The sequence below is a fragment of the Monopterus albus genome, unplaced genomic scaffold, assembly GCF_001952655.1.
Source record: "Monopterus albus unplaced genomic scaffold, M_albus_1.0 scaffold14.1, whole genome shotgun sequence".
NCBI classification, from domain to species: domain Eukaryota; kingdom Metazoa; phylum Chordata; class Actinopteri; order Synbranchiformes; family Synbranchidae; genus Monopterus; species Monopterus albus.
Genome location: NW_018127894.1, coordinates 1,509,798 through 1,537,364, shown reverse-complemented (window position 1 = coordinate 1,537,364; position 27,567 = coordinate 1,509,798). Strand labels below are relative to the sequence as shown.

Genomic DNA, 27,567 nt, shown 5'->3' with positions numbered 1-27,567 from the left:
TCTCTTGTACGTCAGTGTCACTTTTTTAGTAACATCAAGGTACAAAGTTCAGTTTCTAATTTACCACAGGTAGGTATGCCATCTTTCAAAATGACATTAGGACATTTTGGTTAGCACCACAACAATGTGATATATTTAACTTCCAACCATATTGTGCCAAGTCTATGTGGACTCAGTACACCCACATTAAACTAACTTGCCTCTTGTAAGACCAGCATGCAGCTGAGAATGCTGGGTAATGTAGTCTGTACAACCCCAAACTGGTCTTCTGAGAAGGAGGCTTGAACAAGGTAAGACAGCCCTGAATGGGAGAAAATAATGAGCATGTTGGATCAATGTGTAGCATCCATATCAAATGAAAAATAAAGTCCACTGTCTCCTACCTTCTAAAGCCCAGATGTGAGCCTGGCTGTCAGCAAAGAGAGCCTGACTGGATGCTTCTGGAAGCTACAAGACAGTGTCAGCTAGTAGCAGTTCTTTTTAATTGACATTTGCAGATTCAGACTAAAGTTAGCAAGTTGTTAGTTGGACATCTTTTAGAGAGAATACACTACAACATGCATGCGTGACTAAAGGAAGATAACCCTCAGAAAGCAAAGCAGACTCATCAAGACAGTTTCCAGCTAAAGGAAATGGTGCAATCTAAGTACGATATTTGGCTCTGATAAACATGTCAGTGCCTCACTCACATGATCACAAAAACAAGGGCTCAGCGTTTGATTAGTACAAATAACACTGGTTTTATAGCACTATTAACTTTAACAACACTACTCCTGAATTCAAGCTTTTAAGCAAATTAATAAGGCTCACTGTAACAGCTAGAGGAATGGAAAAGAGCTACATTAGTAATGCTGACACAATTAGGCCTAAAACCAAGAGTTAAATTATTGATGGCTGCAGGGTAAGATTGTTCGATTGGCTACAAACCAAAGGAAAATCTGTTGTGTCAGGTGAGAGCATGCAGAAAGCTCCTCGGTGTTAAGAAGCCTAAGGGAGATATAGCATGCACATGCTAGACATCCTTACCTTATTAAACAAATACATTATCAGCACCCTCTTTGCCAAGAAATTTTTAACCTGAATGGGACAATTAAGTGTTGAGTTGTTTTGGTATCAAAATGAGGCATGATAATGAGCACAAAAAATGGCTTTTCACACTTAACCCTGCACTAAGATCATCACAAAAACACTTTCAAACTGGAATATCTCCACATTTGAGGTAGAAATACACTCAACAGAGGGAGATGATGCAACCTTAACTTTAATAAGCAGAAGTTATGACTGGTACATTGGGCACCAGATTACACAATGGCCTAGTCAATCAGTTGCAGTAATCCTGTCTCATCTCTCCAGCACACTGCCCTTCTGCTGCCAGGACAGAGGTGACTGGTGTGATTTAGATGTGAATGAGAGAGAAAAGAAAAAAAAACAAAAAACAAATTGAACTCTGTTTATCTTCACACTTGACTGTAAGTTCTGGAAGGTTACAACAGTCAGGTGAAGTCTGGCTACTGTGTTTGACTATTACACTATCCTAGTGTTAATACGTGTTAATTGTGAAAAGCCCTAAGTCAGAAGCACAATGCTAGACCACTAACAAATACATTGCAACAAGGCTAAAGTACCTGTTCTTTTCTGTTCTGGAGGAACTGAGCCAGGAGACTTGGTTTGGAGGGTTCCTTCTTAGGACTGGGAACAGAGGCAGAGGATGGCAGGGGGCTGCCATTGATCTGTGAATCTACACCGAGAGGCTACAATCACAGAGGGGAACCAGCCAAAAATCAAAATTCTTAGATATTTATCACAGATCCCTATAATAGGGACATGTTAACTATTGCCTTATATGCAAAGTACTTAACCATTTTCAGTGATCTAGCAGGAACATGTCAAGTCTTAAGGCACCCAGAATGCACTAGTAGCAGCTGCTATTAGAATTCTGACAACTCTGTCCATTGTCTGTTGGATCGGAGTGACCCATCACCTTCCGTGAGCCTCACCTGTAGATGTGGACCAGAGTTTTGGTGCTCTCCTCATGACGTGTGGGCTCTGCACTGTGCCGTACCATGGCGAGCCTTGGTCTATGGGAGCAATGAGATGCCGCAGGCCTGGAGAAGCAAAGGGGCTGTCCAGGTCAGGAGTGAATGGTGAAGTCAGCATGCTCTGTGAGCCTTCAGCAATGGAGCGGGTAAACACTGAAGTGGGAGTTTTCATCAGCAAAGTGGGTCTCGGGCTCATTAGATCTTCTGCACCTGAGGTAACTTAAAGTAAAAAGGGCAGAAAGGATAATGGGTTGATTTCAAAAACTATTACATTTATTTTTAACATCTTCACATTTACAAACATTCCTTATGGCACCAGGTGGAGTATGACCTTTCTTAGACATTAGCCCTCTAATGACTATTCAAAACAAAAGCTAGTATATGTAAAATGGCACCACATTCACAACTACATAAAATGAAATATCTAATTATAATACATTTATTTATGTAGCAACATACCTGATGTCTCAGATGAAGTCTTCCTTTCACTTCCAAAAGACAGTGATTTGGCCCTGCCATTGGTTGCCACAGTGTCATGATGGGCCACAAGTCTCTGGGTCAGATCAGTCAGCAGAGACAAACACTCCTTACTGATGGCATTCCAGTTGTGAGGATGCCCCCCTGGGAAACAGAAGAATGAAGAGATACACTAAATACATTTTGCTTTTGTTGTTTGCTACTTAAGAATACAATTTGAGTATTTGAAGTCTGTCAAGACCCATTTGATTTTACACATGAAAAGTTAGAAACAGCAACCTATTTTCTGTGCAGACAACATAACAGACCTGGCTGACTCAGACTGAAGACCTCACAGCGACGAGATGGGGAGTGTTGAGACAGCAGAGCCAAGTCCTGTAGAGCTAGAAACTAAAAAATGGGGAAAAACTAGTCAAAACACAAATTTCATGGAAAAATGGGGAAAAACTAGTCAAAACACCCAAATTTCATCATCAGTAGACACCACCCACCCCTCAAAAAAGTATAATCGAAAGAATTATCTATGTGTGCATTTTACCTACCTTTAATATCATTGGCTGCTTGTCTGCAAGAACTTTGGGAAGACAGTGGTGGGCATCCTCAGGAAAAGAGGACTGCACAGGAAAACTGTAGACCTGCAGATAAACAATATGTTAGATAACATATTACCATAACATGAGGATTGCCAAACAGTGATCACTTCATTCTGAGAGAATTACCATGGACATTCAGAAGCCAGGAATGCATGGTGTATCGTGTAACAACACTGCCCCCTAGTGTATATTTCTAAATACTCAAAAGAACAAAGCAGGTTCTCTTTGCTTTGCAACACAACACTAAACATTTACATTTACATTCATGAACTGGACAACAAAACTGATCATTATAGTACAACTACACAGAGTGTGCTATGTTTTGGTGGTCCAACTAGTCAGAGGGTATGTGGGACATGCAGTGCACAAGTCTACCCAGATCTGCTCAAGTAACTGATCAAATGAGAAATTATTACAAAATAAATGAAACTGAGTATTCATTTTACAAAACTGTCCAAAGAAAAATCACAGGCTTGATGTTGATTTCACCTCTGTATTTTAGCACAATATGATTTTCTTTTAAACACATACCTCAGTGACAAAAATCCTAAAGAGCAGCAGTGTGATGTACCATGTGAAAAGCAGGAAGGCAGCACTGATCCACAGGTGGTAGAGCAAGGACAGGTCCAATAGCCCAGTTATACTGTCAAGAGGGTGGACAGAACTGGAGATGGAGACCACACACAAACACATTCAGGCAGGACTTTACGCTGGTTATGGTCAGAACATCAGGGTTTTTGTTTAATCATATACACTCACCAACCACTTTACCAGGTACACCTTTACAATTGTATACAATCAAACACAACACTTCGACCTTAACATCTGTCAGTTCATTTTTGAATATTTTGAGCTTCATAAAAACAGTTAAGACAAAAGTGTTGCATTGATCTACATACAACTGTACACGTGTACCTAATAAAGTGGCCAGTGAGTGTATAATTAAGAAATAATTAAGATACCAACCTGCTCAAATGAAGATTCAGAGTTTTACACATCCATGTTCTTGGAATGTATCCTGTTAATATTAAAATTTAGATATTTTATTTATCTATCAGCTCTAGTAAGTCTGTGCAGAAAAAGGGCTAAAATTAGACAAAAACAGAGCTCAAGTACAATAATTAATAATAAATCAAACTGACTATTACTAGACCACTTTAAATAAGATGGCTGAAGGTTTAAACTCATCAAGCAGTTTGTTCTCAGGTGGAGGAGCTCTGTGTTACTAGAGTTTGTTTTATAAGCAAAGGTCACTTACCTAAAAAGAAATACACAACAATGTAGTTCCTGACAGAGTAAAGTGCTTGAGTGGCACTGCACTTCACCACCAACAGCAGGGATCCCTTAAAGCAAAGGTATTTGTATTGCTGAAGGAATAGCAACAGGTGAAAATCAACAATTATTAAATGGAACTCAAAGTACAATGATGCAACTTTTATCTAAAGTCTGGAATGTTTAAGCTCAAGAACTTAAATGGTGTTATCTGTGCATATTCTATGCAGTGAGATATCCTGGCTCAAGCAACAGATTCATCTAGACTGATCGAAAGTAGATTTAGACAGAGGTATACTGACTCTGCCACTGTCCTTGCATTTGAGAACCATCCAGCCAGGAAATGTAAAAAAGTGATCTGTCTTTGTATCTTCATCAGATTAATGAATAAGCTTACACTACAAACCTTAACAGTGTGGAAAGAGACATAGTTCATGTTGTAGATCACGCCTAGCAGGCTGTGAGACAGCCCAACAAAGGCTCCGGCCAGCAGCAGGATGAGGTGATACTCATTCAGACACATCTGAGGGGAACTGTTAGTGTTGAAACAAACTGAGGAAGTTAGACTACATCTGTAGCAGGAAAGCTCAGCATGATAGTTTTATTTGGCCATTTCTCACCCATCACTCTGTGTGCAGTGGTAGCTGAGCGTCTCATATCTGCCCCCGATGGTGACAGCACAACACCAAGCCATGATTATTCCCATGATACAGTGGACTAAGGAGTTGACAAACTGACGAGGGTGGAGCAGCTGACCCAACAGGGCGATTTTTGAGCACGCAACAGTTGGAATGACTAAAGAGAAACAGAAAAATAACCAAGGTGCATCAATTTTACATGAGGGAAAACATCAACTATGTTATAAAAGAAACTGTGCCAAACACTATTCAGATGAATGTAGCTATGAGTTAGACTACAAACTGGCAAGGAATGGAATTTAAAGCCATATTCAACATGTACCATATTAATTCATGCGGTTAAGATTGTACTAAAGTAGTAATGATGCAATTAGTTGAACATCAAAGAAAAGAAAAATTAAATCAATGCCAAACACTCTGTTAAAAACTCTCAAACTTTTCAATTAGTATTTCAATAAAAGTCTAATTTGCTTTTCTCTGTTATAGTGTCATTATAAAAAAACTCAGTATTTTCTGTAGATATTTCCTGTTAACTTTTCTGTTTAATGCTGAACTAATTTCTCTTTATTTTGTTAACCTGAAAAAAATACATATGAAGTATCCAAGCAACCTATCAATTACAAGACAAGATACCCTTCGAAACAGTCATTTGTAAACTACAAATATAATAATGGTTGAGCAAATATTAAATCTACATTTACAGTGTTCTGCCACTCACCTGTATAATACTCTAAGTTCAGAAACCCAACCATAAGGATCACTCCACACAGAAGGATGAAAGAAAAGATGGCACTTGTACTGGTTAACAAAGAAGTGCATTCTGTAGGCAAAAAGAGGTCTACCATCATAACCAACTTCACACAGCTCTTAGTCAGTTCTCAAAACTTTCATGGTGGCTGACCTGATATTGTCTGAATGGGGTGGAGAAGACTGAACCTGCTGAGGATTACAAAAACTGCTGTGATGGGCAGCAGCAACAGGACAGCCCAAGCATTACTGGCTGCAGCTCTCCAGCAAACCACCTGAACACAGCAGTCAGTCATTGTTACTGTATTTACATAACAAATGCATATTATCAACTCATCTGAATAGAATGATAACTGCAAGTACTATTACATTTAAAACTGACTAAGCATTCTGCTTAGGTGTCCACATGTTATAAAAATGTATATAGTATACTAAGAGATTTCAAAAGGCCTTATGAGGTTTATACAGAACCAATATATCTCTTCTCTTCATAACCCTATTGTGACCTTGCCTAATCACAATTTCTAGTAAATTTAGTACAAGTACATACATGGAAAAAAATTGTGATTTTACAGAAGAGGGATCTTTCTACCATTGTTCTTGCTAAGGTTTTTATGCTGTTGTCCATATTAAAATATATTTTGGGGGAGTTATTCCTTAGCTGAACAAAGGATCTAAGGATACAGGATGTCTCCTGTACAAATCACAAAGCCCTTTCAGAATTTAAATTTGAGATATACTTTTATTTTTGTTCTTTCAGTGTAAATTCATTTTGGAAATATTTACACAAAACTGGTGCTCTTTTAAAGTTGAGAATGCATAATACACACATGCCAGTCAAACATTTCCCATTGTATTGATTGGGAAAGTGTGTCCAAACTTTTGACTGGAGGTGTATAACATATCTTGCAATAGTCTTCAAAAACAATTTGAATGCGCTCTTGCTTGATCTTAACACAAATTAACTACTACTACTACTCATTTTATAGAATTAATATCACATTGACGTACGTTACCCAAGTGAACTAAGAGACAGTTCTCTTATAAGTTATTCTATGTTTGCTATTTTAACTTAACGTTCTTCCTGTCTGAAAATAGAGCCTGATATCTTTACCTTACTTGGGGCATGCTCTTTTGTTCTGTGAAAATTTGTTTAAATATTTATTAATAAATAATAAGTGGAAAAAACTGTAGGCTACAGGGTACGTTAATCTTACATAGACTAGCATAACCAGACAGTGTAGCCTACATAGAGTTAGCACCCGCTAGCACGAAACTTTTTTCTTTTGTAAATGAAGAAACTTTTTGAAAAGACAGAACACTCACCTTGCGAATAAACCAACAACTTTGTTTTGTAGAAAACATGTCTGGAGGGAAAAAGGGCAATAATAAATATCCTCGCCTCTCCTTCCGTCGAACTATTTTCCTCTGTTTCCCATATCGCGCCACATGCATTCAAAGGACCTTTGACGGACCCCAGTTAATAGTCGTCTATCTCCATGCCTGCTGCCAGCATTTCATATTATATCTACGTCGACTCACTTTAAATCTGCTTATTGGAAAAATATATATATTCACAATAAATCGAACTGACTTACCCATGAAAACTTAGTTATAAGCTCATAAACATTAGCTTCAAAATATTTTGCTTAAATGTTGAACAGATCTAAACAGTTAGGCTACATTTGAACGACTCCAACACTTAAAATATTGTCATAAGATTTAATTACACAAGGCACCAAGACAACCCATAAATCAGCTTTACAATGTTTAAAGTGTATCTCGTTTTACTTATTCATTATATAACATATTACACATTCAATATATACACATGGGATTTATAAATGCACCATTAATAGCAATAACACCAATACATGTAGTGCATTTTTAGATTCCATGAGTATATATTACATATTAGGCCTATAATATTTGCTATATCATTTCTCAATGCAAAGCATTAATGGCTGTCAGACCATAAGTCATTCCTGGATTCCTTTAGTTTTACTATGCATGAAAGCCTTCATGTCGTGATGACAACCATTTTAAAAAGTTAGAAGACTATGTTTATCCTAAGCAGTCTTTTGGTCATTGTCCACAGAGAATGGCTTGATCTCAAAAGCATTGGCTGGGAGCTTTTGAGTTGAACTGATGGACACCTCAGTTTGAACTTGTTTATGGACAAATTGTTTCTGGGTAACAGGAGGGAGGGTGAGCTGCTCCTTTTGGATTTTCTTGTCTTCCCATAGCTTCAGCAGACGACGTTGATTACTTGTCATATCCTTGAGGTTTTGCTTCAGTGACTGAACTTGGTCTTCCAAAAGAGTTTTCGAGGTGACTGTATTTGCCAGCTCTGATGTCAGTTCATCAATGGTCACGCTCAGTTTACCAGTCTTCTCCACCAAGGAATTGCACTCGCGCTCCTTCTCATGTAAGTCATTGATTATGTCTTTTGTGGTCTTTCCATTAAACTTAGGACTTGACTCAAGTCCAATCTCAGTACGAAGAATCTTAACTTGTTTCCTCAGCTCCTTGTTGTTGACAGTCATGGTCTTCAATTTCTGTTTCAGAGTTTCACTTGAACGTACCCTTGACTCATACTGCCTGAGTTTCTCCCTGAGAACGCTTTCCTTGTGTATGGCCTCATCCCTTTCATTTTTATATTTCTCCAAAAGCCTTGAAGACTCAAATTTTGTCAGTTTTTCACCTTTGCCATTTGATGTGGCCATCCTACATAAATATTTCCAAATCACAATGCCAGAAACATATACATTAAAAAGTCTTCTTTGTAAAAATGGTACAAAGTATCCTTGAGTATTGGGTTGATAAATCCACAAGCACCAGCAGCTGCCTGAGGTATGTGACATTGTCTGAGAGGGTTGAGAAGGTTATCTGTATCTGAAGCTCTTGTGTAATTCAAGGCTGGGGCTAGAATGACCATTAATTAGGACACCACCAAACCTTTGACATGGTTTCAAGTGACATGATTTTCAGTTTTGTTAATTAATCTAAAACACCACACCTAGGTCCACTGCATGTAAGGTGGTGATCAGACTGGCTGTAGAAAAGGCTTTACATTTTCCACTGCAGGACATCTGTGTATCCAAACTGCAACACAGTAGATTCTATGAGTTTGCTTGACCACATGACAGTTAAGATGGAGTTAGTGTTGTCAGGAGATTGTGGACAAGAGCTGTGTTGCCTACACATGTGGGAGCTGGGGTAATGTAAGGTTCTAACTAAAAACCTCAAGTTTACTGAAAGAAGAAAGTGAACATAAAGTGTTCAGTGACATTTTAAGCATTTATACGATTTATCTATGTAGTCACCAAAAATGTTTACAATGATTTCAGAAGTAAATTCAGTTATTACAGATGAAAAACATTTAATTAAAATTATATTATTTTGGGGAGAAATAGCAAAAGACTGTAGTGATAGGATTTAGTAACTTTTTTTTTTTTTTTTACAAATTTGAATAAGTGTTTAACCTAGATTTTTCACATTTTAGCTTAACACATATCTTTCCAGTATTTAGTAACGTGTACTGTATATGTGTACTGTATATGTGTGTGTGTGTCATTAGAGATTAATATTTACACTGAGTGGTATCACTGTTCTGATAAGTTATTTATGACAACACAGGGAACATGTATTTTGCCTAAAATATTGGAAGCTTTATTTAATATGAGTAAAAACTGTATGCAATCTGTTTAGAGTTTAATTTGTGCTTGAAAATTGGCTCTTGGTGGACTGTGAATTGATCACTGTCATAATAATGATAATTTCATTAATAAAAAGGGGTCCCACAAAGACCAGTTTTTATTGTTTCCCCATAAAACACTCATACTGAATTTCATACTTTCTGCATCTGTCACACAAAATGCAGTTTGTTACAATAAAAACTTTATAATTACAAAAATAGCTTAGTTTAGGCCACTTACCACTTACAGAAATTTCAGTAACTGAGTACATATGTCCAACCCTTGAAAATCTCTCCAACACCTGTAAATGTTGTATTGTCTATAAAATTCTGAGTATGTTTACCAGCCAGTTCTCTAAAGATATATAAAAACACATGTACAAAGTGCCTTTCATGCCAACAACATGACTGCACAGGCTGGTTATCTAAACATTTTCAACATTAGAACTATAAAGCCTGAAATTGCCATCTTAAAAGAGAGCTTTTGCTCTGGGAAACACCATATCCCTCTTATATTTACAGAACTGTAGACATCCAATTAGAAATAACATACTTGGTAACAGTGTTATCAAGCATACACACTGGATTTTAAGGTCTTGAGCCAGAACGTCTGAGTGCGGTTGAAATCCAGATGACGAATGACTTCATCACCACTGCAACCTGATTCTCTCTAATAAGGCAACAGGAGAACCTATAATTTAAAAAACACTTGTTTGAGGAAGGAGAAATCATGTTCAGGAAGTCTGATCTCAGATATACATGCTATAGCAGATCCAAAAACACACTTGAGCCAAAGCCACTAAAACAGACACACAATGTAGAGCTGCTACTGCATCACTTTTGATACAACTGAGTATGAGAAAGCACAAGGAAGAGAAGAATGACATATGTATTAGGTTATTAGTGCAATTTGATAACGGGCTTATGGCTTAAAAAGCTTCTGTGTTGTATTGTTTACCTTGAGACAGGGAAAAGCTTTCATGTCTAAGATGGCACCATGGTCACCTGTGTTGCAGCAGAACTGTGACGTGTCAGTACTGGTTCTGGTTTGCTAAAGAAATATGCCTGAAAACACAAGCAAAGAAAGAAAGGTGAAAACTCAGCAAAGAGGCAGTTACATGATTATGAGAAGCTACACGGTGAACAAGAACCAAAGCATGTGTCTGTAAACGTGCACCAAATGTTCAATGTTACAGGAGAGAATGGTGTTCTTTCAGAGCATTCATGTTGGTCAGCCATCACACAAGATCTTACTTTGTAAACTAATTACATGAATGTGAGGAGACATATGATACCTCTGTGGATCTGTCATTATTCACACTGACACAAGAAACTGCCCATTCTCACACATGGTAACAAATGTGGTCAAAGTTTCCAGTGAAGAGTCTCTCCAAAGGGAGTTAACTTGACACCATCAGGTGTGGCCATTTCCCAGAAACGCATAAGGAATGTAAGATTCTTCCTGTTTGTGACTGATGTAAATTGGTTCAAAGCCTGGCTATGCTACTGAAGTCACTGAGGACAAATGAGGCCGAGTAATCATTGTTACCTACACTAAGATGGGCAGAGAGCTTGTATCAACTGTGTTGTATTGTGTGGGTAGAAGTGAATCATTTACTGCTTGCAAACCAATGATGGTAAGATGATGTCATGGGGTAGGACTGGATAAGTCTGACTTCTTCCTACTCCATTCAAGCATGTACTAGGTATAAGCAAATTGATATTGGATTATGTGTAAAATTATGCGTGTTGTCATATCAACTGTTTTACATGCTTGAAAGAATAAATCAAATCAAATCAAATCAAATCAACTATATGAATGCAGATGTAGTTTGCCGAAGCCATACAATGAATGCTGTATCTAGTTTCATCACACAGATTTATTTCTATATATCTCACATCTGTAATTAATGCCACCAGAAAAGTTACTTTATTTTGTTTTTTATGTTATTTATAAAAGCAGCATCATAGCTATAGCACAATTACCTTACAACCAACAGCAAGCAGGACATTGAGCACCACTATAGCTGACGTAATCACTATGATAATTTTGGGGTGGTCGTCGCTGACTGCAGACCAGAAAGTCATCACCAAAACTGAGCCAGAGAGGCAAAGAGCCACCACGATGGAGCACCACCTCAGCCATTCATATGGGAGAATCCATAGGACCTTACAAAGGAAATGACAGTGGTCGCATTGAGTCTTAACGAGAGGTAAAATATTTTATATTAAATGCAATCAATCAAATAGAATCCACTGTTTCATTTCAAATTGTCAAAATATAAAGCTAAACATTAAATCCTGATGGATATGAAATATAACAGTTAATGTTATTCTGTTAGCTCCTGTTCTTATAAGATTTAAAAAAAGAAAGTTCAGGTCTTACCACTGCAGGTATGTAAATTGAAAGTGAATATCCATACACACAGACAATCTCCATAAAGGAATATGACACCAAGTTCATGATCTTGTTGTTTCTCCATAGCAGGAAACCCCAGAGGGCAAGCGGCACCAGCCAAGCATAGGTGAAGATCGCTGTTGCAGCTATGGTCACTGGAAAACAAAGCACATTTAAAAATAAAAGTTTTCAAATGAAATTTACAGTTTCTTCTTACATTCTTTATGAGAAAATGAGTCATAAATGCCAAAGAATCATGGCATTTACCTTTTCCAAACTCTGGAGTATACTTATAGTTTGGTTTGCCTAGGTGCACCAGAAAGTTGGATATGTTTCCACTGATGGCAATGGCAAACACAAGAGTGGTGCAAATCCAGAATGGCCCTGAAATCACAAATATAAAATATTAGAACTTCAGTTTTTGTGCCCATTTGCTTTTTTAAAAACAACATTAATTAGAAATGTTACCAAATTAGGCTACAGTACAGAAAAAAGGTACCAAGGATTTCTTATATGACACACCAAAAAGGCATGACAACCCCTAATTATACCAAGAAAGCTGCATAAGTACTAACCATAAAGATCAGGATTTCTACGAAGGTAGACATGAATAAAGTTCTTTCCTGGCCAAGGGAGCATGGATCCAATGATTCTTTCCTTCACCTGAAAGAAATATTATAAACAATTACATATGCAAACTAATCCAAGGTACAAGACAAACTGTCACAGTGATAAAAAGTCATTAAAATAAACTAAGTATTTTACATGATGGGTCTCGATGTCAAAAAATCTTTGGTAGTACTCAAATGTCCAGAAAGGAGGACTTTCCTTTTGTCCAGACAGAAGCTTCAATCGAAAAGAAAATGGAGAAAAACTTAATTAATCAATCATAAAATAGATCTCAACAATTCACACAGTTTGTATTGTCTTTGCTGACCTCTGTCTTATCATCAGTGCCAAGTGGATCCTCATCACCATCAGCTTTTCTCTGCTTCTCAGTTTTGATATCTTCATCTTCAATGCTAATGGTGGTTGCGTCTCTGTTGGCTTTCAGCAGACTGTCAGCTTCTTCAAATTCTTATTCCATGGCACAGAAAAGTGAAAAGCATTACTCAACAGTTTGGACATTTTTCGAGTGAACTTGGCGTCACGGTAGCACAGACAGTTCGAGATATGCATTTAGCTGTAGGACAACATCAAGGAAGCAACTTAATTTCTTAATAACCTACATAAAAACTGTGGAAGACAATCACCTTGAAATTCAAATGGATCATTTGGTGACGCCATTTTCACGGATTCACGCTCCTTAATCAGGTACTTCTCTCAGGAACTTATCAACAAATTAATGTTGCAATAATTTAAGTTGGTCTTAGAAACCTGTGAAGGAAAGAAACGTAATTTTAGCTTCCTTATTATTCCGTCTCCGGATTTTGGTATAAAACGTTGTAATCGAGCAATACAGGGGAAAACCAAAACGCCCTAAGTTAACATTAGCTTAAGACAGCTAACTTATCAACTCATCACTTGACAACTCAACTTTATTATTAATGTTAACTACATTGGAAGTGGCAAGAACAGCAAGAGGCTCGGATATATAAAAAAAAATACACTACGGAGTTTGGTTATTTTCTTTGCACAATACATGCTTACCAAGTTATCTTCGAAAATTCACACAAATCATTTCAATTCTCTCCGCTAGGTTAGCATTGCCTGAAGCAGGACATACTCCCCATGTAAACAAGACTTCTTCCTGTTACGAAACATTTTCAAAGTAAGGGTTTGAACGTTTGACACATAATTGATTGCGTAATGACAAATTAATTGTGATGCTTGCGAAGGTTTATTAACATGAAATTGTTGTTACTTATCGTGGCGTTTGAGTATTGTGTGGCCTTGAAATAATCATCGTTTAGTAATAGACTTTTAGTTTGAAGTTACCCAGCAAAAACTGGTAACTAGCTATGTAGGATACGAAAACAACTCTGTAAATACTTATCATAAGACACGTGTAGTGAAGAAAGCGCCGCAAAATATTACACATAACGAGGAAAGATCATATGTAATATCAAAGTCCAAAGTAAGACTTAAGGGGGCTTTTGGTCGAGGTTTTAGCAAAGTCAGCGACTCTATTCATTAGCTAGCAAATGAGCTAAGTTACTTTGCTAACGGTATCTTATGTCCCTGAGTTGAAAGTGTTGTCATTACAGGAAAACGCGTGAGGTTAGTATGGACAATGAAACCGTTTTTGTCCGAGAAAGAGGCAAACTTCGTTGTGTTAGTGACATAGTCCTAGCACAGCCAAAGCCAGTAACTTCATGCAGAAGGACAAATCCATTTGTGCCGAGAAAAGAGCACTTCGTATTCACGTACAACGCAGAGGGAAGTCTAAGGTACACCTCAAAATCTCTGTTTGACATCACGCTGTTGTTCGTAGCTGATAACATTCACCATGTGGATTCTCTGGTTGGCTTCCCTGAGCAAATAGGAGACAAACTTTTTGCAGCAGCAGAGGAAAATCGTGTATTTTTAAACACAGATATTTCTCCTCAAGCCCTGAAGTTATTCAGTGATGCATATGGGCAGATGGTGCTAGGATCCCTCTGTCTACGAAATAGGTACGTTAAGTTTGTACCACATCTGCCACCCTTCAAGGTTGCTTTGCCAAAAACAGTAATATTTCTTGTCCCCCTTTTATTTCTGCAGGTTTCCACTTTTGCATGAGAGGATAGATGAAATAAAAACATTTCATAGTTTGAAATCTCTAGATTTGTTTGGCTGCAGATTGGGTGATGATCATGAAATATTCCAGCATCTAACAACCAGCTCACTGGCAAGGTAATACCTGACTTCTCAGTCCCAAAGACACAATATTGAAAATGAAAGAAAAGATGTTAACACTTCCACCTCTGTTCTTTAGTAACCTCATTCAGCTTTTCATCGGTGGCAACAGCCTGTCAGATGTGGGCCTTCAAAGATTAACTGCACCGATCCGGATGATGAAAAAAGGACTGGACTGTCTTCAGCTCCTCGATATTTCACGTTAGTTACCAAAATATTAGCAGCTTTCATATTGTAATGGCAGAACAAATACAGCCACCTTAAAGGGCACACCCATACATAAAATATTGATCAGTTATTCTCTTTCTTATACAGATAACCCTATTTCAGACAGGGCGCTCAGATACCTCACATGCCTCCCGAAACTTGAACAACTTGATGTATCAGGGACCAGTGTGAAGGTGAGTCCACGAAGGTTAGGTGTAACACTTGGCTGAAGCTTACCGTGATGCTGATACTCAAATGTAATCCATACCTCCAGCTTGGCACAGGATTGAAGACAACCATAAGGAAACTTCTGGGGCTTAGCTATTCTGAGAAACCACTGGACACCTTTGATCACTCGAAATGTAAAACTGAAGGATGGGCAGAGCAAGTAAGTTATAAAGAAGGCTCTGTAACTATAGGCCAAATGTTGCAAGTGTAGTGACATTTGATGCATCATAAAAACATGTTTGACTCATTTTCAGGTTATAAACCAATGGGAAACTAATAGCGCACAAATGCCAAAACAGAGGAAAATTGAAGAATCAAGAACATCAGCACTTCACTTTTGTGAGTTTATTCTACATTACATTCACACTGTAATAGAATACTTTTAAATTTTATGACACATTACCAAAGATAGTCTTGAAAGCGTTTTTGTATTACAGTTGGCAGGCAGAAGTTTCTCAAAAAAGTCTTGAAGGCAGCACCCCAGGCATGTGAGAATGAAGAAGCCAAGGGAGAGAGACTGCATTTCTGCAGACCTGCAGCAAACAGTCCTATTCCAGAAAAACAGGTTCCTCACAAGACAAAAAGTCATCAAGCAGAGCCTTGCTGGCACAACATCAAAAAAAGGCAGCATGAGTCAGAAGGTTGCGACAGTTCTTGTCCCAGCCCTCCAACAAAGCGTTTGTCTGCATCAGCTCTTACTTCAGAGGACACTGACTTGTTGAACAGCTATTGAGACATACTCTATGTCCATTTAGGCTCAAATAGACAAGAATATTTTCCAAGATGATTCACATTGGTTAACTGTAAACATGATTTTCTTGGTTTCGGGTCACATTTTTGATATTTTTATAAATAAAGTTTAATATTTTGCATGTATCCACTTGCTTGCCATTTTGTGCTTTGAAAACACAGTCAGTTGTGCTCATCGGGCCTGGCAAAATGGGCACTACGCTGGGACCCGTAAAGCTTAGAACTGGTTTTATATTGGTTTTTGTCAAATGACAAAGACCTTGAGACGGCCGGGATGATTGTCGTATAACCTAGTCCTCAGGACTCTAGAGGTTATCCTCTAGAGTCCTGAGCTTTGGAAACCCAAGCTGTGCGGTCCTCATATGAGGACGCAGGGACTCTAGAGGTTAAAAAGAGTACCTGGTCAAGGTTTGGTTTATGTGGTGCACATTCCTAAATTAATGTGTTAGATCAAATTACCACAAAGCAGACCTTCACTATCTAAGCACTGGCCTAAAAAGTGGGAGAAAGACAGGGTTGATAAGGGAACCTCTAGCAGGTATATCCAGCCATGAATTACATCTTTTATGTACAGTGTAATTGCTGCTTCTCTGACATATCAAACAATTGGTAGATAAGAAGATGGCTGGGTAGATGTCATAAAATTACATTAATAGCACATTATGCTGAGAATATACAGTATAATAAGGGAGCTACAGAATTGTAGATGCCAAGATTACAACTTTCTGTTCACTATAAAGTGGTAGAATTATGCAATAGCACATTAATGTACACCATTAATGTATAGTTTAAAATGACAAAAAACAAGTCATCAATATCACTCCATTGTATTTAATTCTGATCCATCATTATGAGAACAGGCAACAGTAAGTTGGAAAGAGCTACTGTATGTACCACCATTATTTTAAGAGAAAATGGGTTTTTGTAAAAGTCAGTATCATATGGAAAGTACAAACAGGGAGTCTCCAATATTAGCACAATTGTACCAAAGGTTGAGGGTTAGGGTGAACCCCGTATCACTTCAAGTCACAAATAGTTCATTTAAACAGTATTTAATAAAATAAAGCACACCAACAGAAAGCTAATCCATGGGTCAAAACTGAAAGAAACTTCAAAAATCTGTTTGACATGTACCATCACCACTTCACCATAATGCCTCAATTATACCAATATACAGAAAACCCCATTTTCTTAGTTTGATTTTAAAAGCTTCACAAAGGGAAACAACATAGAGTATCAGTAATACAAAATGCTCTGCAAGTTGTTACTCCTGTTTAGACCACAAGAAGCACAGACCTTGTACCAGATGATTAAAAAAAAAAAATCAAATTAAGGTCATTCATTAAGGAAGATATCCTTTCTCTGCTACAGCTTTGGCTTCTAGATGTCAGACTGGCCCAGGTTCACTTTGGTAGGGAGTGGCCCTGCTTCTTCCTCTGAGCCTTTAGAGGTGATGATCAGCAGGGATGATGCTGGATATGGAGTCAGTTTCTGTTCCTTAATGTAGTCCATGTCACCATAGATGCTCAATTTCTGAAAGTAAAAATGGCAATGACAATGAAAGAGTTGCTAATTTGTTTAGAAATCCTGTTTTGCATACAAGAGGGCTACATTTTGAAAGATATTTTCATCCCTTTAGATCTGAGAAATCACTCCAAAGTTCATACCAATCTCAATTCTCACAATTACTCTTGTGCTCAGTGCAACACAACCTGGCCTGCACTGAGGAATTCAGGCATCCCCATTCAGCACAGACCGTGAACTGTGTCATCAGTGGGGTGGTTTACAAGCTGAAGTGTCTGTGTAGCTTAAGCAAAGGGGCAACTGAAAGTTCTGATTGCAGAACATAGAAGGCTCAAACACGCCTCTACTTCCTCCGCAAACTGAGGAGAGCCAGTGCCCCACCCCTCATCATGCGCTCTTTCTACCAGGGCACCATTGAGAGCGTAATCACTGGCTGCATCACTGTGGTACGGAGGCTGTACTGTCTCCTGCAGAAGGACCCTGCAACACATAATGAACACAGCCAGCAAGATCATCGGTGCCCCTCTGCCTTCCCTCATAGACGTTTTTAAAACCCGCCTCACCCGCAGAACCATCAGCATTTCTGATGACACCTCCCACCCCACACACTCCCACTTCAGACTCCTGCCTTCAGGGAGAAGGTATCGGAGTCTTCAGGCCCACTCCACCAAACTTACAAACAGCTTCATCCATCAGGCTGTGATGATGCTGAACGCTGTCAATTGTCAATTCACTATATGTGGAGACAATAAAAATCTTTGATCTCTTAATTTCTTAAAAATACAAACATTAAAAATAATTTACTATAACAAGTACAATCAAACATAAAAAGTACAAAACTAAAACGCCCTGAAATTACACATAACAAATATTTACATACTTAAGATTGTTAACTAAAACAAGGACATCAGTGGACCTACCTCAGTGGGTACATACTGGTCTACAGCAGTTTCCACAGTGGCACAGCAGATCCAGATGAGGACCAGAACAGACAGGATCAGAGTTGTGGTTAGGATCCAACCTGGAAGCCATGTATTCCTATGAAGAACAGTATAATTATTAAGCTTAGATCCTTAGTGTTGTTAATACCGTGCTCTGAATTTCCATGGCAATACAGATAAAAGTGAGCTACCCAACCTCAAGAGGCAGCCGAAGACGTTGTATTCATCATTATAGGTGCGGTCAGCGGTCATATCTCTGTCCCTCTCCTGGATTAAAGTTCGATGGTATTCTTTGTAAATTGGCTTGTTAAATCCGGGGACTTGAAAATGAGAAATGAAAGTTAATTGAAATGCACATTTAATCTGTTCATTCCCTTGTTGTATTGGAAAACCCAGGCTGTTAATGGAGGCTAATTATGAAGGATAAGGCAAGTGTTATTACATAATCTTCTTATCTGCAATACTAACACCAAAACCAACAATGTGTTAATTTCTTTTTTAAATTCATTGTTATATTCCACAATATTTCTTCAAAATAAGAATTAACATAAGTAGAGAATATTACTGCCTTTATCATCATTATCAGTAAATTTGAAGAAAATGGAGCATGGAAGGCTTACAGCTGTTTTGTGGCTCTTCTTTGACTTCGTTTTCCAGTTCAAACTGGGAGAACAACCTGACTTGTGGTCCAGTCTGCAAAACACAAGACAGAAATAATAATGTTCTCCATTACATTTGCATAAGAAGAGAACTAACTGCTGTTTGAATGCACAATAAGAGAGTAGGTCATCCATTTTTTCCTTAATCACTACCTGGAAAATTACAACTTTGCCATCATCAGCCTGGAGGTAGAATGTCCATGTTGAGGTGATGAAGCTGTGAGCTTGACTCATCATATCATCCCAAAATCCTCTAACCAGAGTCAGGGGATAAAGCAAGTGAATCCTCGGCATCATGGATTCCAACTACAAAGAGAAAAGAAAGAAAGAAAGAAAAACAATACTAAGCACTCTGTTGTTTTTACTGAGGCCTGTGTGTGTAACTATGCAAATACCTCCCTGAGGGTATATACATACCTGCTCATGCCGTTGTTCAGCAAATGGAAGCTGATTCTGACAGCCCAGGTTGCATGCATACTGCTCCTCGGATTCCGGATAGGCTTCATCACATGCTTTGGAAGTTTGAGGGTGGTGAGAGATAACAGATAGTAAAACACGATTATAGCAAGAGGACAAAGTGGTGTTTTGTGAGGGCAACCTTACAATGGAACTGAATGTGTAAACATAGGGTTAAACCACTGTTTATAGCTTTATTGTAGATGATGACACGGATAACAAGCCATATCATAGAGGCCTGGACAATGCACAAAGATGAATTAAATAGGTCTGAGGCTCGATGTACAGCTTACTTGATTCACACTCGGATCTGGTCTGATTCAGATCTTCGCTGTCACGAACAAACTGACAAATAGAAAACAGACGGCAGCCTCTCTGGCAGGCATAGAGCTCCCCCTCCTATAAAACAAATCACAAAAACAGTTCAGCTGAATGCGTAGATAAAACAAGGCATATATGAAAGATGGCGCACTTTCAACTTTTACACAAGTCATACGCTCTACTTTGCAAGAGGCGTTTAATTAAACAGAAAACAGTGTCACAAACTAAACTATACAGCCTCAATTGTGCTTTTCTAACTTACTAAACACTAGTTAGCTAATGTTAACGCTAGCTAAAATTACTTTCCCCAGCAAGATAACTCACCCGTGGATACGTATGCAAACTGTATGTCATTTCACATGACTTGTGACAAGATGCCGTGTTTCCCAAAACGCTATTGAACACATCCGAAGACGCTGATGCGCACGCCAGCAGGACAAACAGTCCCAAAACACAGACGAAGGAGGAAAGAGTCCCCATTTTGTGTCCAAAAACCTAAACAAACAACACGTTCCTCTTCCTCCTTTCTTCTAAATCGGTTTGTCATCTCGCGAGAACCTTTCCAAACGCGAGACGGTTCTATAATTTGCTGAACTTCACTGCTCCTCGTAAATTCTGCAAGTCTTCTGACAGACTCTTGATATCACAGATCCACGTTCAAATTCTGTAGCTAAACAATAGAACCATAGTGAATGTCCCGCGTTTTTATTTTTGGAACTAAACCTCCTTTGTTATAGTGAGTCTGAAAGGTACAGACCACTATAGAAGTAAATTATGTTAACTTTTAGGGTCATTTTAGCATCCTTTAATACACTTAAAATGTATGCATGATACATTGTTACATTGTATCTGTAGTTTTATATCTTATGCGTGTTTAATTATTCTGTTCTGTTAAGATGTTCCTGTTTTGTGTATATAAAGTACATATCTTTTGTGTATGCACAATAAAATCAAATCAATCACCTCAACCTAAACTAAAATAATGTAAATAATTTAAATATAAACTAAAATGTTATTCTTTATGAGAATATTAGCATTGAAATGGCATAAATAGAGGCTATTTTATTATTTTTACATTATTTTGTCCTTTATAAAATTTAAATATATTGACATAATTATTTTTGCTTATATAATGTGTATTCCCCTCTTGTTTGTTCGGTTCCATGATGCAGTCTGTTATTACCGACAGTACTTAAAGGCAACGTCGATCTCTCCATTTTACTATAGCCATCTAGTTGATGCTAGCTGTACTGAACTGGATATGTGTTACAGGTGCCATCATAAAGGGAACTCTTAACCATTAAAGCATGGACTAATGATTTGATTTAAGTCAGCACTGTGCTTGATATATAACATTTCAAATGAAGATCGCTGGCTCGGTAATATTAGCCAGGTAACGCTAACAGCTAACAGTAGCTTAGTTAATATTAGCTTGCGCCGGTTGTCTGTATTTTCCTTCTGAGCTGAACTTCAGTTATCGGCTGCCAGTTCCATTTATTTGAACAAGATGGAGAAGTTTGTAGTGAGGCTTCCGAAACGGGAAATGCCTACACAGTCAAAAAACAATGAAAAGGTTTACAAACAAACTACCATTGAGTCTTTACGGGTGAGCTATGAATCCTGCACATAACTGATCAAGCATTTAGTGTTACTGTGACAAATCTTCTTCATAGGTATCATGTATCTCACAGAGGGTGGTTGTGATTGAGGACATCATGCGCTATAAGTCCATGATGGAGCTGCCAGAACAGAGCAAGGACAACCTGCTCACTGCCCTCACAGAGCTGAGCAAGAAGATCCCCTCCAGGGAGGTTCTCAAGTCCACAAAAATTGGTAGGCTGGAGACCATTATGATAAGAATCATGCTTCTGCATGGCTTGTCATGTTTGTTTTTTTTTATTTTGCGTGGGTGCTTGCTAATAGTGATGTAGAGAAACAATTTATTGTTGGTGTGAAAACATTAAATACGTACCTGCTTTACGCTGCTTGCAATCCAGCAAATGTATACTTTATGATTATGAGTCATGTGTTGGCTTTCACTGCATTGTTACAGCAGTGTTACTATAGCACAAAAGGCAAACAGCTATCAAAATAATATTTACCTCATACATGCCATTCCTTTTATTGAAATCACATTTAGTTCAAGACATGATGAAAACCTTTTGCCTCTAAGGTCACACTGTAAACAAGATGCGAAAGCACCCGGACCCAGAGGTAAGTTCAATGGCAGCAAAGGTTTACACTGATTGGAGGACATTCATTGGAGAGAATTCCAATAAGCCATCTATTGAAGTGCGCTCCGACAAACAATCTGAAGGACTCAGGAGCAATGCCAGGAGACTAATGTCGGAAGCCCTGGAAGTCAAGGTGAGGAGCGTCTCATTGCAGTCTGATGTAGTGTATTTTACTTTATATTCTATGTTTTACATTACATTAAGTGAATTTAGTTTTGCAGTTTTTTAAAATGTATTGAAGAAGCCACATTATGTGATGGTCAGATGCATGAATTTAAAAACCTTGCCACTGTAGGGGATCACACAAAGCTCCCTTGTAACGTTTTGAGTGTTGCCTTCATATTAGAAAACACAGGTTATAGATCATTAATTAAGATATTCATTAACTCCAAGTCCACATAAAATTTGTTCTATATGTTGTTGTTTGTTGTTATATGTTATTTGTATTTCTTTATCTGATCCACAGGAGGATTCGGGTCTTATTGACAACATTGAGAGAGAGCTGTTTCACCAGAGCTCTCGACTGGTCAGCAGCTCATACAGAAGGACTGTCAGAGCGCTGGTGTTTGCCTTCAAACATAAACCTGAGGTTAGAACTCAAGTGAAGGACAATGCGATATCAATCAACCAGTTGGTTTCTAAATATAAGAAATAATTTTAGATAAATAACACAGAGCCTCTGACTACTTATGGAAGACATGGTTGTTTTATTTGAAATTAATCAAGGTTCATTGATACATGCACATTTTTAAAAATTGTTTTCTTGATTTTTTGTAAAAGAGGTATAAAATATGTTACATTTTGTGGCACATCAGCAGCTTTACACTGTTTTTTTTTAATTTACAGTATGTAAATCATTGCAGTTGATGGTAATGATAATACTATTCATTTGTACCGGAATCATACACAGATTTTCTTTAGGCGCTTTGTTTTCATATTGCTGGTGAATGTTTTTTAATACAATATATTATCTAAAATATGACAACTTAAGAACTATAGTCTTTTGTTTGTTGTATAAGACTACAGTATTTGTTACTAAAGCAGCACCAGCCAAACAATAGCAATTACCATGAGAATAACAGCCAGAACACAGATGCTAATGAAGACAATATCGCTCAAGTCGTGAGGCCCAGCTTCCTGCCCCCCTGCATTTCCATTACTATCACTGTCAGTTTGCTGGGCCTGCTCCTCGAGATGCCGCTCCTCTTCTGAAATGATGGACACTGATGCAATCTTTCTCAGGGCATCACACTGCACCTTATACTCTTGCACATTCTGCTGCTTCCCATCAGAGAAATCAATGTAGAGTTTGTTTACCAGCATGGTGATGTTGCGATGTTTCTGTAAAGCATCAGGTGTTCCAGTGTTGACAGAAATAAGATACACAGTAAAGTTAAAATGTGCATTTGCATAAGAGACACTTCTGTTATAAATCAATGCCTTTAACAGTAAACTATAGTAAATTATTTCCCATTATGGTGTGAGAAAGTGGCTAGTCACCTGGCTTGCAGTGCCACAGTTGACAAACTGAGCAAGTATCTTATATGAGGTGGCTATTAATTGGGCTGTACAGGTTGGGTTTCCCAGGTAGATGCTCTCACGGTCCAGCTGAGGTAAGGACTGCTGGGGTATCAAAATGTAGAATTCTGATCTTGTGCAGCTGACATTTACAGGTACCACTTGCAGGGAAAAAAGACAGTTTGCACTTTTTAAGAGCAACATACTAAGAATAACATACGAGAGAGTTATTTGTAGAAATTACCATTTAGCATTTTAAGTGTTTAAGACTATACTTAGCTGACATTTAGACTGAAAGAAGTAGCAGTAGGGAAGGCATGACTTAAACCTACAGCACCCAGATGCCTATATAAGGAATATTTACCTCCAAGATAAGAGGCAGTGAACCCTCTGTGAGCTTCATTTCTGTCTGTGCTGAGTACCACCAGCAACTTGTTGCCCTTTGAGATGAGAGAGTGCGGTTGCTCCCTGCCACACCAGCGTCCCAGCAGGGTGTCTGTCTGACTGTCACCATCATAAATGGCAACATAGTCGTAATCACACTCATCTGACAGGCTGTTGCGGTCTTCTAAATCCATGACAGGGAAGAAGAGTTTGATGCGGTATCCAGCTGCTAGGGTGATGGTCCAGTGACAGTTGACGTTGTTCGGGTAGATGTTAGGGAAATGTGGGCTGCTAAAATTGCCACTTATTGCTGACAGGACCTGCTGGCATTCACCTGTTAAAGTACAGTTAATTAGATTTTTTTATGCTAACCTAAGCTAACCAACTCCTGGCTGCAGCTTCACATGTGATGGACAGACATAAAAGTACATCTAACTCTCAACAACAAACCTAAAAGGTGTTTATCTCTAAATTTCAACCTATAATTTTAAAAGCATTTCAAAGATTTTTAGGATATATAGGAGTCTGATGAATGTTTCTGCAATTTTGCATCTGAATTAAAAATGAATTGATTTTCATGAATCAACACAAAATCTGAAAGGATTGTTACTACAGATATTAAAACTAAAAATTAATGACACTTTTAAACAGGTAGATACAACTGTGTCTGTGTTCACATCATTTGACTGCTGGATTTTATTCTGCTTTTTTAATTTGTTTATGCAAAACAAGGCCAAATGGAGACAGTCTGTGAGCAGCTGTCAGAAAGTTACTTTGCCGTTTCAACTGGATTCAAGTGTTGTCCTTGGTGAGACAACTGTAAGACTTTATATTCATGTTTGTGGTAATGCTGGAATGAAATGCCTTCCCCCTCTACTCTACCTAGTTTCTGTCAAAAAGGTGCTTTGTGTTCTTTCATAAGTGTTCAATTTTCATTTCATCAGATGACAGGATCTTCTGTATCATGTTCCAAGTCTCTCATGGGCCTTGTTTAAACTTGCAGTAATCTGCTTTTTCCCTTCTCACCACTAACATCAACCTAATGACACATCCCTTTGTTTTCTATCCTAGTCCAATTTTATACTGCAGAACTAGTTTTATTGTGGGAGCCTCCTTATTGTTCATGGCAGCTGTTCTGTTCTGAATAACTGAAGGAGTAGGATTTTTCTGCATCAAGGTTTCCAGAAACAAAGTAATAGTATGTTACATTGTTGGTAACTGACCAAAGCCTTTTCGCATTTTCAGTTCCTGCAGTTACACCAAACACACGGACAGTGAAATGGGTCAAATACTGAAAAGCAGTTTACTGTATATTACTGAAGTGATGATTTTATTTTTGTAATACAACTAGTCAGATCAAACTTTCTTACCTGAGAAGTAGTAGGCCTTGAACCCCCGCCCCCCAATGTTGAAGTCAGACTTGAAGACTACCAAAAGCTGGTTGGAAGTGGTGACTGTGCTGGGGGGTTTATCTACTCCGCAGTATTTGCCGAGGTGGCGGTGGGTAACTGACGGGCCATCAAACAGGGCCACAAAGTCATAATTACACCCTTCATTGTTTTCTAGTTGGAAGTCCAAGAAGACCAAGGTGACCACACTGGTATTGGACACATGGATGGTCCAAGAGCAGTCTGCATTGTTGCTGTACTCCTGAGGGTAGCCTGGGCTGGAGATTACACCTGAGAGGCCAGTTAGGACTCCACCACACATATCTAGAGATGATAGAAGGCAAATTCAGATGTGCTATATATTTTCTCTTTGAGAAGGAGCAATATTACAGATGACAGTTAGTTATGAATAACAAAGAGGGTTGGAAAGAGAACAGTACTGGTAAACTGAGAGAAAATTATTTATCTGAACAACATGCATTACACATAACACCAGTACACTGGATAATTGGTTTTGTGCATCTTTATTGTTAACTCTTTGGTCAGACTGCAGGCAGAAATTGATGCGGTGTGACATTTTTAGCCATTCTATCAACCTGTAGAGTTGGCAGTGTTGGTAAGTCCACTACTTTGATCCAGACTGAAAAATCTCAAAAGCTCTCAGATGGATTGCCATTAAATTTTGCTGAGCATTTATGTTCCCCAGAAAATGACTTTGACTTTGGTAAGTGCTTTCTTTCTGTAGCTATTTCCCATGCTAGCACACTAAACTCAGATGATGAACATGGCTGACATACCTAAACAACATGGTAGCATTATTTTTGTTAGCTTGTAGCACATCAAAGTGTTTTACCCCAGAGTGCCACTCTGCACAAGTACGGCCTCACAGAGCTGTCTCCTCTTAGTCTTGTTCCTATGCAATGTTATGTTAAATTTAAGCCCAAAATGTTTTAGCTAGAAGCCATGAATGGCCAATAAAATCAGCTCAGGTTTTGGACAGTCAGTCAACTGAACCCCTGTCATACTGCATCAAATACAACGAGTTACCTTTTTTGTAGCCAACACTGAAGCCCCTGTGGGCCACATGGCGGTCTGAATGAAAGATGATGGACATGACATTCCACGATGAGGTGAACTGAGGTGGAGACATGTCACCACAAAATATCCCAAGGAGGTTTCCCTCATCCTCAGATATTCCATTGTAGATTTTGATGTAGTCGTAAGCACAGCTGACATGGTACTCCAGCTCAAAGTGATGAAAGGTGAGGAGAACAGAGGATCCCTCTGCCACCACAATAAGCCATGAGCAGTCAGTGTTGTAGGGATACAGGCCTGGGAAGTTTGGGCTTGAGATATTGCCAGAGGGAGCAGAAAGGATTCCTCCACATTTGACATCTTATAATTACAAAGAAAGTTTTAATTTAGCTCAAAGAGTAGAGGAACCAAATAAAGGTCACTGCACTTTCCTTGCTTAATCATTTGACCATTTTCTAGCAACCTTGTACAATCTCTGAACATTTATTACAAGCTGACACTGAATAATTGAAGCCTGACTTTCTCTGTATATATAACACCTCCAAAATAAAACACTCCAGTCAAATTCAAGCTTTGTTCCATCAAGACAACAAATAGCAACTCACCCTTTTTAGAATCAGCCTTGTCAACAACCAGTAGTAAACTGATCAGTACAGCCGCACCGAGTCTCATGCTGTTACTGTTGATGTGACTCAGCTACAGTACGAGCAAAGACAGACAACAGCAGTTTCAGAGCGTACAGCCTTGAAACATCAGCAGTGCTGCCTGTGGAGGTAATATCATCTGCAGCCTGAACAGGGAATTTGATACCTATCTACCTAGGTCATGCTTTGCACTCTTCTCTAAATTTTAATGGCTGATATTCAATGAGCATGAGTGGCTTGTCAGGACACTGTTTGGAGCAATGGTGTGCATTTTTAATGATGGTCACACACACTCACTGAACACCAGCTGCGAGTGTTGATAAGAGGCAGGAAGAAAGAGAGGAGGATGATCACACTTGTCACTGATATAAATGGCTTCATTAAACTGATGTGAGGGAGAGAAGATCCCAGGACTACTGGTGTGGAGGAGTTAGGGGTGGTGTGTACACTCTGCTTTTTTAAGCATGACACAGAAGCATCTTACTGCTGAATAGGAATGCACATCAGCGAGGAAATGGACAGGTGCATCAAAAGTGACTAGAGTGGGAATAGAAATAATAAATATTTTATTGAATGGTG

At 38.5% G+C, this 27,567-nt stretch overlaps 7 protein-coding genes across 13 annotated transcripts in view; 2 read left to right on the top strand and 5 right to left on the bottom strand.

Annotated features, from left to right (window-relative positions):
* The window catches only part of ndc1 (NDC1 transmembrane nucleoporin), an 8,240-nt gene extending 997 nt beyond the window's left edge, over positions 1–7,243 (bottom strand). Inside the window, exons 1-16 of one of the 3 annotated variants that reach the window (XM_020591669.1) lie at positions 7,093–7,243; positions 5,921–6,041; positions 5,738–5,839; positions 5,002–5,176; positions 4,788–4,914; positions 4,368–4,476; positions 4,076–4,127; positions 3,641–3,773; positions 3,059–3,151; positions 2,825–2,906; positions 2,499–2,660; positions 1,998–2,258; positions 1,626–1,738; positions 1,027–1,077; positions 384–447; positions 201–301 (exon numbers count right to left, since the gene is read on the bottom strand). In XM_020591669.1, coding sequence (XP_020447325.1) covers positions 201–301; positions 384–447; positions 1,027–1,077; positions 1,626–1,738; positions 1,998–2,258; positions 2,499–2,660; positions 2,825–2,906; positions 3,059–3,151; positions 3,641–3,773; positions 4,076–4,127; positions 4,368–4,476; positions 4,788–4,914; positions 5,002–5,176; positions 5,738–5,839; positions 5,921–6,041; positions 7,093–7,221 — 1,875 coding nt within the window. In that variant the 5' untranslated portion in view covers positions 7,222–7,243. The remainder of the gene's footprint in view (positions 1–200; positions 302–383; positions 448–1,026; positions 1,078–1,625; positions 1,739–1,997; positions 2,259–2,498; positions 2,661–2,824; positions 2,907–3,058; positions 3,152–3,640; positions 3,774–4,075; positions 4,128–4,367; positions 4,477–4,787; positions 4,915–5,001; positions 5,177–5,737; positions 5,840–5,920; positions 6,042–7,092) is intronic. The other 2 variants (XM_020591670.1, XM_020591671.1) reach the window with 2 other exon arrangements.
* Positions 7,244–7,835: 592 nt separating this feature from the next.
* LOC109955404 (uncharacterized) lies at positions 7,836–8,492 on the bottom strand. Its single transcript, XM_020591544.1, has one exon. It carries the CDS (start codon positions 8,490–8,492, stop codon positions 7,836–7,838), a length of 657 nt encoding a protein of 218 aa, XP_020447200.1.
* A 1,074-nt stretch (positions 8,493–9,566) lies between these two features.
* Positions 9,567–14,278, bottom strand: yipf1 (Yip1 domain family, member 1). 2 transcript variants are annotated; one of them, XM_020591524.1, is made up of 10 exons: positions 14,232–14,278; positions 13,115–13,238; positions 12,799–12,938; positions 12,627–12,707; positions 12,437–12,524; positions 12,129–12,245; positions 11,850–12,016; positions 11,450–11,632; positions 10,422–10,528; positions 9,567–10,154 (listed from the first exon to the last, which is right to left on the bottom strand). In XM_020591524.1, the coding sequence occupies exons 2-9, from the start codon at positions 13,146–13,148 to the stop codon at positions 10,448–10,450; spliced, it is 891 nt and encodes a 296-aa protein (XP_020447180.1). In that variant the 5' UTR covers positions 13,149–13,238; positions 14,232–14,278; the 3' UTR covers positions 9,567–10,154; positions 10,422–10,447. The 2 variants fall into 2 exon arrangements, with proteins under 2 accessions (XP_020447180.1, XP_020447179.1); XM_020591523.1 differs by lacking the exon at positions 14,232–14,278 and adding an exon at positions 13,512–13,611.
* lrrc42 (leucine rich repeat containing 42) lies at positions 13,101–16,010 on the top strand. Of its 3 annotated transcripts, XM_020591520.1 has the most exons (9): positions 13,129–13,175; positions 13,561–13,632; positions 14,069–14,476; positions 14,565–14,696; positions 14,779–14,900; positions 15,015–15,100; positions 15,181–15,294; positions 15,389–15,473; positions 15,572–16,010. In XM_020591520.1, exons 3-9 carry the CDS (start codon positions 14,088–14,090, stop codon positions 15,865–15,867), a joined length of 1,224 nt encoding a protein of 407 aa, XP_020447176.1. In that variant the 5' UTR covers positions 13,129–13,175; positions 13,561–13,632; positions 14,069–14,087; the 3' UTR covers positions 15,868–16,010. The 3 variants fall into 3 exon arrangements, with proteins under 3 accessions (XP_020447177.1, XP_020447176.1, XP_020447175.1); XM_020591521.1 differs by lacking the exon at positions 13,561–13,632 and having other exon boundaries at positions 13,101–13,175; XM_020591519.1 differs by lacking the exons at positions 13,129–13,175; positions 13,561–13,632 and adding an exon at positions 13,645–13,938.
* Positions 16,011–16,680: 670 nt separating this feature from the next.
* tmem59 (transmembrane protein 59) lies at positions 16,681–20,363 on the bottom strand. Its single transcript, XM_020591522.1, has 8 exons — positions 20,110–20,363; positions 19,758–19,863; positions 19,426–19,520; positions 19,162–19,314; positions 18,970–19,042; positions 18,546–18,669; positions 18,329–18,446; positions 16,681–17,417 (listed from the first exon to the last, which is right to left on the bottom strand). The coding sequence occupies exons 1-8, from the start codon at positions 20,263–20,265 to the stop codon at positions 17,265–17,267; spliced, it is 978 nt and encodes a 325-aa protein (XP_020447178.1). The 5' UTR covers positions 20,266–20,363; the 3' UTR covers positions 16,681–17,264.
* A 623-nt stretch (positions 20,364–20,986) lies between these two features.
* The window catches only part of tceanc2 (transcription elongation factor A (SII) N-terminal and central domain containing 2), an 80,575-nt gene continuing 73,994 nt past the window's right edge, over positions 20,987–27,567 (top strand). The window contains exons 1-4 of one of the 2 annotated variants that reach the window (XM_020591539.1): positions 20,987–21,391; positions 21,477–21,618; positions 21,959–22,152; positions 22,486–22,693. In XM_020591539.1, the coding sequence (XP_020447195.1) occupies positions 21,293–21,391; positions 21,477–21,618; positions 21,959–22,152; positions 22,486–22,674 (624 nt within the window). In that variant the 5' untranslated portion in view covers positions 20,987–21,292 and the 3' untranslated portion in view covers positions 22,675–22,693. Of the gene's footprint in view, positions 21,392–21,476; positions 21,619–21,958; positions 22,153–22,485; positions 22,694–27,567 lie in introns of those variants that run through there. The other variant, XM_020591540.1, reaches the window with a different exon arrangement.
* cdcp2 (CUB domain containing protein 2) lies at positions 23,035–27,039 on the bottom strand. Its single transcript, XM_020591538.1, has 6 exons — positions 26,950–27,039; positions 26,357–26,704; positions 25,292–25,633; positions 23,902–24,255; positions 23,520–23,698; positions 23,035–23,360 (listed from the first exon to the last, which is right to left on the bottom strand). The coding sequence occupies exons 1-6, from the start codon at positions 27,014–27,016 to the stop codon at positions 23,055–23,057; spliced, it is 1,596 nt and encodes a 531-aa protein (XP_020447194.1). The 5' UTR covers positions 27,017–27,039; the 3' UTR covers positions 23,035–23,054.

Bases quoted from the DNA above. Each gene is read 5' to 3' on its own strand.
- LOC109955404 (XM_020591544.1), bottom strand. From the start codon at position 8,492: ATGGCCACATCAAATGGCAAAGGTGAAAAACTGACAAAATTTGAGTCT.
- yipf1 (XM_020591524.1), bottom strand. From the start codon at position 13,148: ATGGCGTCACCAAATGATCCATTTGAATTTCAAG. The intron at 12,525-12,626 runs GTAAAATACTTA...TATTTCTTTCAG, and splicing joins TTGACATCGAGACCCATCAT to GTGAAGGAAAGAATCATTGG. The intron at 12,246-12,436 runs GTTAGTACTTAT...TTGTGATTTCAG, and splicing joins TAGAAATCCTGATCTTTATG to GGCCATTCTGGATTTGCACC.
- lrrc42 (XM_020591521.1), top strand. From the start codon at position 14,088: ATGGACAATGAAACCGTTTTTGTCCGAGAAAGAGGCAAACTTCGTTGT. The intron at 14,477-14,564 runs GTACGTTAAGTT...TTATTTCTGCAG, and splicing joins TCCCTCTGTCTACGAAATAG to GTTTCCACTTTTGCATGAGA. The intron at 15,295-15,388 runs GTAAGTTATAAA...ACTCATTTTCAG, and splicing joins CTGAAGGATGGGCAGAGCAA to GTTATAAACCAATGGGAAAC.
- tmem59 (XM_020591522.1), bottom strand. From the start codon at position 20,265: ATGGGGACTCTTTCCTCCTTCGTCTGTGTTTTGGGACTGTTTGTCCTG. The intron at 19,521-19,757 runs GTAAGCTGTACA...AAACTTCCAAAG, and splicing joins CAGATCCGAGTGTGAATCAA to CATGTGATGAAGCCTATCCG. The intron at 19,315-19,425 runs GTATGTATATAC...TTCTCTTTGTAG, and splicing joins CTGAACAACGGCATGAGCAG to TTGGAATCCATGATGCCGAG.
- cdcp2 (XM_020591538.1), bottom strand. From the start codon at position 27,016: ATGAGACTCGGTGCGGCTGTACTGATCAGTTTACTACTGGTTGTTGAC. The intron at 26,705-26,949 runs GTGAGTTGCTAT...TGTAATTATAAG, and splicing joins CAAGGCTGATTCTAAAAAGG to ATGTCAAATGTGGAGGAATC. The intron at 23,699-23,901 runs GTAAATATTCCT...TTTCCCTGCAAG, and splicing joins CACTGCCTCTTATCTTGGAG to TGGTACCTGTAAATGTCAGC.